Genomic DNA, 13,783 nt, shown 5'->3' with positions numbered 1-13,783 from the left:
GGCGGGAAACGCTATGTGTCAGAAAATACGCCCATATTATTTTCAGTGTACAACCCCACACCGCCCATGGCTAGAGGCGCATCAGTGCTCTTGGATGTGCCACCCCGCGGCACTTCACAGCATGTCCTATTTCCAGCCTCACAGCCCCTAGAAGCAAATGTATTTTCAATTCAGTTCAATTTCAATTTTATTTGTAAAGCCCAAAATCACATATCATAATTTGCCTTACTGTATGTTCACACCAAAAGCTGCCAGAGCTGCAAAGGCAGGTCTAATTCATTTTCAATGGAGAGTGGCGACCAGAGGCATTTTGAGCTGCAAAAGCTCAAAAAGCCGCAGCTCCCACACCAGCCGATGATATTCACGTGCTGTTCATAGCCCTGGAGGATATCGTGAACCCAGACCAGACGGCTGTTGAATCAATACTCAAGTGTGGACAAGCGCACCTACTTATACCATTTCTTTGTGTTCTCAAACGCTTGTTATTAGCGGGAATGCAATTCATTTGCTCTCCTTACCACCAGTTTAACTAATCGCACTGTAGGCACTCAAACCCAAACCACTGACAGTGTTTCCCCTAGGTTTACAGCTTTGGGGGGGGATAACAAATAAAAAAAATTTGCTCATATTCAGTTCGGGTTCGGCCCACTTGAGATGCTGCTGTGTTGCGCTACGGCCTATTCAAGTGACAACACCTGAATGCAACACAGGCTGTGTGTGTTTAATGTTTAATGTCCAAATGTTTTCATTGTCCAAACGTGAAAGTTTCTGTACTCAGGCAAATGCACAAAGTCACATTTCTGTGCTCCAGCCAGTAACCTGCTTTGCGGCTCCTTTAAACTGAGAAGCATAATTGAACGTTCAGAATTTGACGTCATGAGCGACTTGAGCTGCTTTCTCTGCCACAAATATTTTACCAGCGGCGCTGCTAGAGCGAATTCAGCTATTTTGCAGCTCTAGCAGCTTTTGGTGTCAACGTACAGTTAGACGGCTTTACGGCATACGACATCCCTCTGTCCTTTGGACCCTCACAGCAGAGGGTACGTGCATACCAGCTCCTGTAGCAGCTCTTTTTCTCCGCTCCTATGGCAGCTCAACACTTCCCCTCACCATAGATGTATAAAGCAAACTCTATTGCTGTGTCTTGTGTGTGACAAAAACTGGATGAGGAGAGATTCATTGTTGAGGTCCAGAAATATCCTGAGCCTAAACAACCCAAAATCCTGTCAATACAGTATAAAGACAATTGCCAAAAAGATATTGCCTGGCAAGTCATAGCTCGGGAGATCGGCTCTTCAGGTGAGAAATCAAGTTTAATTGGTGGCTGTCCACACATGATTTTAAGCTAATGAATAAGTGGAAGAGGTACAGATCTTTCCATAGAAGTAGTAATAACTTTGTGTGGTCATTTCTTGACGAGCTGCAGAGAGACACGTCCAGTGTGTGCTAAGGGCAGCACTTGACACATCACATGATGTGCTGCACTGCAGCAGCGCTGGTGTGTTTTCAGCTTTAGGTGGATATATTGGTAAAAATGGAATATAATACAATAAGTATGTTTTCTTTAGTGCAAAATACGAAATACACACACGTACAAACAGGACCTATACATGCACTAAGTGGAGAGATGTCAGAGTGAGGGGGCTGCCCATGGACAGGCACCCTGAGCGGTTGCGGGGTTTGGTGCCTTGCTCAAAGGCACCTCGGCAGTGCCTAGGAGGTGAACTGGCACCTCTCCAGCTACCAGTCCACGCTCCATATTTGGTCCGGACGGGGACTTGAACAGGCGACCCTCCGGTTCCCAACCCAAGTCCCTATCTATAGCCCTTTTTAAACAGGAATTGTGCAAATTTGCAGGAAAGCCCAATCAGTTTTATGTTAATAAAGCAGAAAATGTGGGTTTTATAGTTTTTGAGAAAAAACATAGTGATGGACTTCATAATTCCAGCCAGGTCCAAGGGTATGTAAATTTCTGCTCAATTTGGGCTACATTTTTGTAAAAGCCGCAAAGATGTAGCACGTCTGACTAATCTTTCATAGTTTTAAAATTAAGACCGTTGCCACAGTGCCACTATCAGGACCAATAGCCCCATATTTTTGCTGAGGAGCCTTGGCATAGAACTGGACCTATGTGCAAAGTTTTGTTTATTTTCATGCATGGGAAGGCAGATTTCATGTAACGAAGCAGCAGAAGAAGGGGAAACACTGGGAAAAAACAAGAGGGACCAGTAGCAGAGCTACCCAGCCTTAATGAATGTTATTAATTAAATATTATCCGTAATAAATACCAATAGACTAATCAGTTTTGTAATTGGTGTTCTAGGCAGCTAAAAGCATTATTCTAAGACACAAATCTTGTGCGCCATACCATCTCTTGTTATTCCTGTTATGTCTCTATCATTATGAACTGCTATGGTTTGTAGCTCCGTTGCAATTCCAAATAATAATGGTGATGGGGGGATGCCTTGTCTAGTTCCTGCAAATAAAATTGTCACAGTATATTACATATTGTACAGTCACTATGAATTTTATCTTAATCCAGTTTTTGGTGTCATGTTTGTCACTATGATTTATATATTTCTTTTTTTTTATGCTTTTGCATAATGCACAGCGCATTTTGACAGATGTTAATGTATTATCACCAACACCAGTTTGCATGACTGCCAACAGTAAGAAAAACAATTTCAGAAAACTAAAAATGGTTTTATTGATTTGTTTTAATTCTTTACAGTGGCAACCATTTTTACAGAGGCAAACTTATAAATCATGTTTCCATTATATCCCACTCCATTCTCATTCCGAACGTGTCAAATACCGCCGCTTTGTCAGTGATGTCAGTGTCAGATACTGATGCAGAAAGGTGCCTTTTGCAGTAATATGATATACCACCAGCTTGTAACGCTGCCAATAACAACTTAATATAAAGAGCTGGAAAGCCCATATAGGGCTGGCAGGAGGGGAGGTGGATGGGTCCAACAAACCCTGACCTTTCACCTGGGAGCACACTGTTCATTTCATGTGTGAGTTTTAATGCCAATCCATGATGCCTTTTTCCTAATATAACCACGTGCTTTTGTTGCACATGGAAATAACAAGCGGCAAGCTCCAAGGCTGAAAAATGAAACCAATGTGGAACTGCCAAAATTGCAGTTCACCAAATGGCCACCAGAGGCTGGCTCCAGAAGCCAGTCAATATCCAAAGAAACCTATGTTAAAATGCCCAACTTTACAGCAGAAATAAACATGTTTACAGCCTGGTGCAAAAAACAGTTTTGGTCTCTATAGGTCATTTCACCATTAATGACTGTAGAGGGGGTGAATTTTATGCATATTTAAGGTTTCTCAGTCAGATCCATCCCCTCAATCCTTCACAGCTCAAGTCCCTCGATCAAATATGGTCACGTCTGGCTCCAAAAAAACGACGGCCAAAATGCTGTACTCGAGGCTTCAAAAGGGGGATCCACAAACTAATGGGTGACATCACAGTAGCTACGTCCATTATTTTTACAGTCTATTTAAAAATTCATGTAACAAGCATAAATTGACACGCTATCCCGGAACATCAACAACAGATGCAGGAGGTTACCTAGTGTGTCACATGTAGATGTGAAAGTCAACTGACTAAGCGGCGATATGTGACGAGTTGGGATGAAGACGTGTTAAATATGCTCAAGTCACAGTTGCAAATACAACTTGTCTTTGCTTTTAAATGACCACGAAGCGATCAGTCAGGCCATTTATTTATTTACTCATTTATTTATATACACATGGGCTTTTCTGTGAAAAATATTAAAATAGAGGGAATAGTGTTTGTGTTCACAACTCTGTTGTACCAGTGGAATTACATCTGTAGAAATGTACACTATACTGAATTTATCAAAACTAAAGGAAAAGATTACTGACGTGCTGAGTCTGCAGCAACAATAACTTAAAAGGGAGTAATTCAGAAAGTAGGACGTTTATCAATAAAATATGGAAAATACTTACAAAAACAAGGAAAATTAAAACTAAAGGCCTGTCTCTAATACAAGCCTGTTCCAAATAGACCGGGTTCTCTCTGCAAGTGAGGTAAATAAAGGTTTCAGCTATTTGAAATTATAGTATGTCCTTGGCCTGCAGGTGTCACTCATGAGCTATATTACACTGTAGCATTTTAAACCTTGTGGGATAATTGTTGGAGTGAAGAAGAATCTTTGAAGAAAGCCCATGGGAGAGTCGCTTAGTGCTCCTTTAAAAACAATACAATGTCTTTTTTGTTTGTTTGTTTTCTTTTGTCATCATTGCATTTGCAGCACATAGCACACATTTAATATGCACTATCAGGTCCAACCATTTATCATCATCACATCATTACGTTAATCTTTTCAGCAGCAGTTTTTCACAGTTATCATTAGACCCCAAGCCAGAATCATAAAAGCAGAAGTAATAAAAGACATTCCAAACAGAAAAGGTCAATCAAGAAACTCATGCACATTCTCCACCAACATGGAATACAGAGTGACGGGCCTGGAGATCAGCCTGCACCATCTGTTTCCCTTGGTTTTTTACTAAGATAGACTGGATAAAAACAGTAGTAGCATTATTCACAAGTACTGAGGAAGCTTCTTTAGCTGTCATGTTCTCTGGTAGTGATATGGCATATGAAATGCATAGAGAAACTGGTGATTCTCATCATTACTAAGATTGAAACTTTACTAAGATTAAACTTGTAAACTGCATAAGTACACTGTCACCCGGGCTTCAGAGATAATTGTGCTTTTATATACCTTCAGGGTTTTTGTTTCATGACTTTATTGTAGGCTTACATATCTAAATGTTCTAATGGTTTACCGGACAAACCAGATTTTATAGCACTGCATTCGTCTGATGACTGATGGTGTGTTCACACAGAAGCAATTTTTTGTCTTTTTGCACAAATATGACTGCTGGAGAGGTTTTGCACTTTGTGTTTATTTGCCACAAACAGTGACTGTATCGACTGTGCAGCTGCTAGCTGTAAGCCAGGTGGCCAAAACCATGTTGTTTCTTGTGTGTTATCACACAGGATTTTTTTTGTCTTTACATAAAAAGTTATTGCTTCACATGTTTAAATGTGACATCTTAATTCATTAAACGCATGTCTATATTAATTTTGGTGTGTTATCACAACATTCTTTCTATTCCTTTGACGGGCAACGCTAGCTCCACCCGCTTTGAATGTAAACACTGACATGCATGTTTGTTATATCTGGTCATGTGACCCAAAATGAGCATGTGTACACAGTTTTTTTAACATGGGAAAACCCATTAAAAATAGGTTATTGAGTCCTTTCCCATTGCCAGTAGACTAAAGCCATGTACAGGGCTCTGCAGCAGACGAGTATGCCTTTCAGATTTTTTTGCTGGTGTGTCACGTTTGACATCACAGACAGGCCTGAAAACAGGTTAATAAACAGTAGAAAGCAGCATGAAGGCCAGTGAAAATGTTACAGTAGTTAATTGTGTTTAATATATCTCTTACTTATTCAGTCTCCTTTTCAAACTTGGCGCAGACTGATGATTTTCTGCTTGGTTGGAGTCTGACAGTATTTCGTGGTGGCAAGTAATTGCATCTCGACGGTAAAAGTGTGTTTCCATCACTGCCAATTGGAGACAGAGCCAATAAATTCCTGTGACTGCTGCAAAGTCATCTGGGTGTGAATGCTGATTGTAACCTTTTCCATTACATTAAAAAGCCAGATGTTACAGTTGGAGAGGAGCTTTACATGGCTCCTGCATCTGTTCTGGTTTATAGCTCAGGAACCTGTCTGTTACATGATTACTACTTGCTGTGATGTTCTGTTGTGGACGGTCCATTCCTGGATCACCACTGAGAGCTGATAACCTTTGGTTAAAGTGTTTAATATTATGAACACTGAATAGTGATTAATGCAGGAATAATATAATTTTAAGTTTTGCATGTTCATTCACATTATCTTGTCAAATTCATAATGGAAGTAGTAGTTTCAATAGTGAAAAAAAAGCACTACAAGGAGTGAAATACAACGAAAGGAAAAAGAAGAGGTCTTATCACACTGCTCTCCTCTTAAATCTTGAATTAAATGGTTGCTTCCACTCAGCTGGTCAGCAATTTAGGTTTTAAGTTGTGTTGCTACGTCACCAAAACGTTTCTCATGCCAACGACATGTCAACGTAGAATAACGACTTTTCGTTGTAAGGTATGGAGAACAAAGCCCAACATCTGCAAAACATCATAATGTTGAAATTCTAACATTTGAAATATCATTATCCCGATTTTCATCCCAACCAAAACTTAACGTTTGTCCAACGTCTTTCTGACGTCATTTTGACATCCAGTGCCAGCTCTGCAGTTTAGAAGGCATTACAGTAAGATGTTGAAAATGAATGTTTAAACACAAAATTACATGATTTTGGCCATCTGGCTTGTGATACACTGATGCTGAAATAAATGCAAGGCTATGTAATTTCCCCAAAAGTCACCGATATTAAGTAAACCTCTGTGTGTGTGTGTGTGTTTGTGTCTGTCTGTCTGTTTGACACACAATCAGATTCTGACTGATTTCAAAGGTTTTGCAGTCCTTTCTGATATAATACTCCACTATTTTCTCTTGTGTTTTTATACTTTCAAAAATTGGAGTCATAAAGCCTTGAAATATTTTCAACTCGTGCATGTTTTCTAATTTAGATATCGAAAATGTTCATGTCCTTCCCTTCCCATTTGGTGTGAACACACCTTGACACTACTCTATCAGGTGATGAGTGATATTGGTAAAACAGCTTATTAATTACATACCTGTAACCTCACCATAGCCTTCTGTCAACATTTTTTGTTTTGTTTTTTGTTTTTTTTTCTTTTTTTTGGCAAAACCATCACTCTGATGAACAACAAATTAGGCACCTTTGACAAACCATGGAAATTCCTATAAGAAATTTGAGGCATCCTCCAGTAACAAAATGAAAGACAAAGGGATTCATCATGCTGTAGTGCATTTACCCATGGTTATAAAAAAAAAAGACAAAATAATTGAATCTTTTTTTTTTCTTGTAGAAATTAAAGGTACAATAATTACTGTTAAACATTATACCTTTAAAAACATCTGGTGCACCAAAACACACAGTAGTACAATACTAATACAGTACAGAAATCCAGAGGGATAATGAAGCCACTGTGTAGACTTTAAAACATCCATCATGGACTTCATGATGTAAAACACCAAAAATTACTAATCTCTTGGTGCCTCCACTTTCAGATACATATGGCCCACACAGGAGAGGAGGCAGGCACCCTGAGGTGTACAAAACATGATACATACCATGTTGCAATACATGTTTAGGGCTCATCAATTTTGGTTTTCTTGCATTAAAAAAGCATGGAAGTCATCATTATTTTGAATACTAAGAAGCAGGTGAACATCCACTGAACTAAATCAACCTTGCAAAAATCAAAGTGAAATCATATCAGAGATAATAGAAGTTTCTGATCATTTCACCCCACTTGGTTAAAGTGTTGGAGAAAAGAACATGTAGCCTGTTTCCACTGCAGGAACTTGCAGAAACCCTTCACAAGAACGCAGGAACTCAGGGACGTCTCGCTCCTGGTCCCCAGTAAGGGCCCTGCTCTTGAAGGAGAATCTTCTAATGACCCAGGAGTTATCAGGGTGGGGTTTGCAGCACTGTGTCAAGTTGCACAGGCATCAATATCAGAATGAAGCGTTAAGATTTCTTATCATTTCTCGATGTTAAAATCAAAGTTATATGCAGTTTGATGAGACTAAAAATAACTGCAGTTTGATTTAATGTGATATTCCACAACTGAAACTAATATAATAATAATAATAATAATAATATCCACCTAGACACTCAGCAAAGTGACACTTCTTTGGCGTTTTCAGTCTCATAATGCCTCTTCAGGTAGAGTGACCAGATCCCAACAAAATAAAATATGTTTGTGTGTCTTTATACATTATATATATATATATATATATATATATACATATATCATATATTTTCGTCGATATGCTATCTGGCCAGTAACCGATACCGATGGTACCTAGACCCCAGGTCCGTTTGGCGTTCCCACTGCAAACAGTACTCTAATATGTGGGTGGGGTCGTTGTTACTCACTGCTCCATCCAGCACTCTCTGAATTTAAAAGTTATATCTGATAAACGAGTCGCAGACTTTTATCTCAGATAAAAGTCTGCGACTCGTTTATCATCTACAGAATGGGGTTGCACGCCGACGTTTTCAGAAGAAATTAGAACAGGCTGCAGTGAGAGTCTCTGTCAGTGGGATATTTAAAAATAGTAGGTTTGTGCATTTTGTCCTTCTCAAGCAAGCGGGGGGGTTTTGTGATGCCGTAGTCCATAAGAACAATGCTCCGTGACACTTTTTTTTCCCTCCAAGTGAGGATCAGAATATATGCAGTTGAAATGAATATAAATTTTTAAATGCTTGAAGATGCACTCATTACTAACAGTGTATGATGTTGTCCAAGAGGGACAATAAAAACTAATGGAATGGTCAAAGTTGTCATATTGAAATTTAAGGTGTGTTGATGGTGTGATTCACGTCATCAACTCATGCATTGAATAAAATTACAAGTAAACATTTCGCCTTAAAAGTTGCCGGCAGTCTGCCCAGTTAATTAAATAATTTTTTTCTCAGTCTACAGCTGCCGCAAGAGGCAACAAAACATCCTTTAATTTTATAGTTATAGTTTACTAATATATGTAAGACTTGCCATGGTATGAGCAGTGGTTACATAAGCCTTAAAACCAGCCGCAACTCAGCCCTGATCAAGAGTGACTGTCCTCTGTTGACCAGTCAACGGACTGCAGTGTTCAGAGCTCCACCTTTCACTACCAGATCTGTGTGCTGGGTACCCCAACAGAGGGGTTACCAAAAATGGGGATGGTACGGAACAGTTCCATTGGTACCATCCACAACTTTTCACAGTGGAAACGGAAAAGATGTGTGCCGAGCTGAACTGAACTGTACCAGGCTGCTTGGTGGAAACAGGTTTTAGACCCAAGTCTTCTGCCATGTTGACTAGTTTGCATAGTTTCCACCCATTTAACAGCGAGCAAAAGAGGCTTTTGTTTCTGATTTAGTTCCTGAGTTTAGTTTCTAGGGTTCCTTAGTTCCTGGAACTATTCAGGAGATAGTTTAGGTTAGGTTAGGTTAGGTTTAGGTTAGGTATATGGGGTTATACAGACAATTTTGCCATTTGAGTCTTAACAATAGTGCAACTAAAAATGTTTGTCCTGAAAACTGTGCTACAGAGAAGTGAAAGACTGTCCCAACACTGCGGCCGGAAGAATGTTATATTGAATTCTGGTGCACCACAGGTTACATTCAGTGATAGCATTTTAGAGAACTAGGAAGAAATGTTTTTTATGTTATGTATTTTAACAATACTGACATCAATGTCTGAGCTGCAGACATGCTACATGCCTATCCACTTGGATATCCACATGCCCTCACAACATTAGGCTGCGTTCACACTAAATCAGGCAAAAAACATAGTGGCCTGAACAGAATTAACTTTTGGAAAAATACAACCCAATCACCCATACTGAGTTGACTGACACACCTCTTCAATAATTTTCTTTCAAGACCATCAGGACCAGGGCTTTTCCTCTCTTTTATTTTTTTATACATCATGCTGTGGTGACCAATCACATATCCAGCAATCAGACTGGACAATGCCAGCAGTCCACAGGAACAAGTCAGTTTTCAGCAACGTTGAAAAATTATAGTGAGTGAAATAAAGTACGTATTAACAGCTCGTATCCAAGGAGAGCACTTGCTTTGTTTATGAGAACACGCCTTTTATGGTAGTAAAGATACTACAGTTACAATAACCAAAAGAAATTCTACAAATCTTTAAAGCCAACATAAACAAACTTACTGAAGACAAGTACTCAGTCCCTGAGATGGGGAGATTTCCTTTCTATAGTTGGTCTTCACCCTCCACCTCCCCACAACTGGGCTATTCAAGTGACACTCCCACACCACTGCACCATCCTACTTCTGATCACCACAATGCCTGATTTGGTGTGAATGCAGTCTTACCCCTGCTACATAAAGGTCACACTGCCTCTTACACTTTGTGTGCCAGTAAGTGTCAGGATGTTACACTCTGGACTGAAATATTAATAATAATTAATAATTAATTAATATTAGACAAATTGACTAGCTTTTGGCAGAGGTGGGACCAAGTCATTATTTTTCAAGTCACAAGTAAGTCTGAACTTCTGAGTCAAATCCCAAATCAAGACAGGCAAATCCCAAATCATGTCCTAAATAAAGACTGACAAGTCCTGAGTCAAGTCCTAAACTATATATATATAATATAAATGTTGTAAAATACTTCACAAAGTACTTTATGTCGTATGTGATATTGCCAACCATCACCAACCTGTAATGAGTTTGTAACACCACAGAAAAATGTGTAAACCACCCAGCCCAATTTGAATGATTGAAAAAAATTGCATGGTATATAAAATTAGATTTCAAAATTGTGAAAAAAAATGGGCAGTATTCTCTGCTCTGAGATGCTGGGGATGTGTCCACTGAAAAGCCATGATGAAACAATGGACACTAATTAGAAGCTAACCCAGTAGCACAAAGCATACACAAACCCCGAGCTGAAAAAAAAAGCTGCAGTGCAGTGAAAGACTCTTGTTAGCAGTTAACGAAACGACCGACACTTGTCGGAAGCTAAGCCAGAGGCACAGTCATATACACAACCCCCAAGCCGAAGTATGAGTCCCTGCGCAGCAACAGACTCTTGTTAGTAGCTAAGCCACTAGCACAGACAATCTATGATTGCACAGCACATGCCCTATGAACTAGGAGGAACAAGAGCTGCTGTGCAGCTATAGCCTCTTGTAAAGCAGCTAACAACAGCTAATGTTAGAAAAAGCCCACAGCAGTGAGCAGCAATTGCTGGTAGGCTGGGTAGCTGATTCGGCCAGAGAGAATGAAAGGTACATTAGTGATGGCTGTTAAGCTTGTGTTTATATGGCTGAGGCATTTAACAGAGATGTTTATTCATGTATTTATTAGACTAAATGAGCTCAGAGAGCTCACGGGACATAGCAAACTTGCCCCTCACACACAGTGGGCGAACAGAACGACACTAGTGCAATGCGCCCTAAGACAACGTTTGTAGTAATGTAGTATTTATATAATAGGGGAAGGGTTATGTTATGGATGGCTTTAGTGCATCACTGAACAGGCTTTTAGACCCGCCCAAAAAGCTCTGGACACAGAAGTGGTAAAAAACAGTTCAACTGTCAAACTCCACAGTGTAGCACTGGCAGTGCCCAGTCTTCACGCTTTTAGCATGTATTTTCTAACAGTTATCATGTGTTCACTGACTTTGACTTTAACAAACTTTTTAATCTTTGGGCCCTTTAGAAAAGTATTAATTACTTTCAAGTCAAAAGGCTTCAGTCCAAGTGAAGTCACCAGTCACTGGTGTTTTAGTCCAAGTCCAGGTGCAAGTCTTTTTTGATTTTGTCAAGTTGAGTCTAAAGTCATCAGATTTATGACTCGAGACCAACTCAAGTCCAAGTCATGTGATCTTTAGTTCACACCTCTGGCTTTTAGTCCTTAAGGGGCAAAATTTTGCAGGGGGACAATTCAATGGATTCAATGATTTTTTTTTTTTTTTTTTTACCCCCAGGAGCATACCACGTCTAACTAACATATCTCCATTTTTCTCTTCACTCTGTTGCAGAAACTTATTCTGGGTGTACTTTCCATCATCTGTCGTTATTTACTGTAAACTAAGTTGAGCAATGTTTTAGGGAAGGGAACATATAATCAAATCAATCAATTTCACAGTAAGTTTTTCAAATGAATTAAAAAAAAATTCTTTAGATAAAATCAGTGCAAACTGAAATTGATGAGCCTCAGGTTTTATGAATGGCACTCTTAAAAGAATGACTAACATTACTATTGTAGTCAGTATGCCTCTGTTTGATCTCTTTTTTCATTTTAATCTCCCGCTCACTGTTGGTCATTCTATCTGTATTTCCAGAGTTCATTGCTTTGGCACAGTAAAGATTTAAGTCTGATCAATGGCACTGCACAAGTGAACACAGAAGAGGAGGGACGAGGAGATGAAAGAGGAGGAAATCAGTGTCACAGGGTTTCTCCTTTTACTTGCTCATTGTTATTGAGCCCTGGCGAGGGTTTGCTCTTCATGCCCTCAGTGCCCCCTCGGGACGTCTCCTGGAAGAAGAGGTGAGGCATCCACACTGACATGATGATCCGCTTGTACTCCCTCCGGAAGTTCTGGTTAAGCAGGCCATAGATGATGGCATTAAGGCAACTGTTGAAGTAAGCCATGAAGTAGCTGACCACAAAGAGCCACTCCGGGATGTGAGGCGCCACTGCTTCAGGGTTGACAGCAACAGCGAGCCCAATGAAGTTGAGTGGTGCCCAACAAATAGCAAACAGCACGAACACCACAAACATGGTGATAAAGTTCCTAAGGTCGCTGGGCTTGATGCGAGGGCGGACCTCTGACTTTACCTTCCGCCTTACCTGGATGACCAGGATCCAGATACGCAGGTAGCAGAAGGTGACCACAGCAATGGGTACAAAGAAATGGATGACCACTACAGTGATGGTGTAGGACGTGCTGACTGTCTGTGCAAATGTGCATGAGTAGATGCGTGCGTCGTACTGGAGTGAACCAACAAAAAAGTTGGGCACGATGGCCACAACGGTCAGCAGCCAGATGAGTGCCACCAGCAGCAGCGTGTTGCGGTAGCTGTACAGCTTGTCGTAGCTGAAGCTGTGGCAGATGTAACAGTAACGGTTGATGGCGATGCCTGTTATGTTGAAGATAGAGCCAATGACACTCAACCCCATCAGGAAGCCACTCACCTGAGAGAGAGAGAGAGAGAGAGAGAGAGAGAGAGAGAGAGAGAGAGAGAGAGAGAGAGAGAGAGAGAGAGAGAGAGAGAGAGAGAGAGAGAGAGAGAGAGAGAAAGAGAGAGAGAGAGAGATAATTTATTGTACAATTAGTGTGAGCATTCACATTTGTTATCCAAATATTTATTATTTCATTTTTAATTTCTTCCTATTTCACTATTAATCTTTTTTTTATTCACCCCAGGAATGATGGTGAGGATATACCTTAAAATGACTCAAAGTTCTGAATGTGCGTCTCTAATATATTCTCATTGAACAGTTCATATGAAACTACTACGAAAAATGCATGTACAACAGTTCGTATGATATCCTACGACTGTGCGCCCCACAAATTACGTTACATCCTTAACAAACAGTTACATATTTAATGTAAAGTTACAGAGTTTAGGTCGAGGCAATAAAAGTTACTGGGATTAGGTTTAGGAAATGGTAATCCTAACCCCTAAACCCTAACCCACTCAAAGTTCACATGGATCTGAACATGCAACTACAGGGGCAAGTCCTGAGCGAGTCTTTTTTTTTGTGTGACCCATCCACCTCCCCAACCTGCCTCCTTACAAGCGCTCAGGACTGCTTCCTTGTTTACTGCTGTCAGTACATTGGTCACATGATCACAGCCATTCAATATACTATGTGGGATATGCACAAATTTGGGTGCATTGCTTTTCCCGGGACAACACAGAAAAACAGCTTGGCATCTCCCGGGGAAAGTCTGTGGTTCTGTGACCCATCCACCACTCCAACCTGCCTCTTTACAAGACCGCTCAAGACCACTTCCTTGTTTACTCCCGTCAGCACATCTGTCATGTGATCGCAGCCTTCCAAAAGT

The 13,783-nt window shown here is 40.3% G+C and overlaps 1 protein-coding gene across 2 annotated transcripts in view; it reads right to left on the bottom strand.

The window, feature by feature from the left end:
* Nucleotides 1-2,682: 2,682 nt before the first annotated feature.
* Nucleotides 2,683-13,783, bottom strand: part of LOC125888977 (melatonin receptor type 1B-B-like) — a 145,355-nt gene continuing 134,254 nt past the window's right edge. For both annotated transcript variants that reach the window (XM_049576641.1, XM_049576642.1), the window contains exon 3: nt 2,683-12,906. In XM_049576641.1, the coding sequence (XP_049432598.1) occupies nt 12,157-12,906 (750 nt within the window). In that variant the 3' untranslated portion in view covers nt 2,683-12,156. The remainder of the gene's footprint in view (nt 12,907-13,783) is intronic.

The sequence above is a fragment of the Epinephelus fuscoguttatus genome, linkage group LG5, assembly GCF_011397635.1.
Source record: "Epinephelus fuscoguttatus linkage group LG5, E.fuscoguttatus.final_Chr_v1".
In the NCBI taxonomy this organism is placed as follows: Eukaryota; Metazoa; Chordata; class Actinopteri; order Perciformes; family Serranidae; genus Epinephelus; species Epinephelus fuscoguttatus.
The sequence above is the reverse complement of the archived record's forward strand: the minus strand, read 5'-3'. Positions and strand labels throughout refer to the sequence as shown.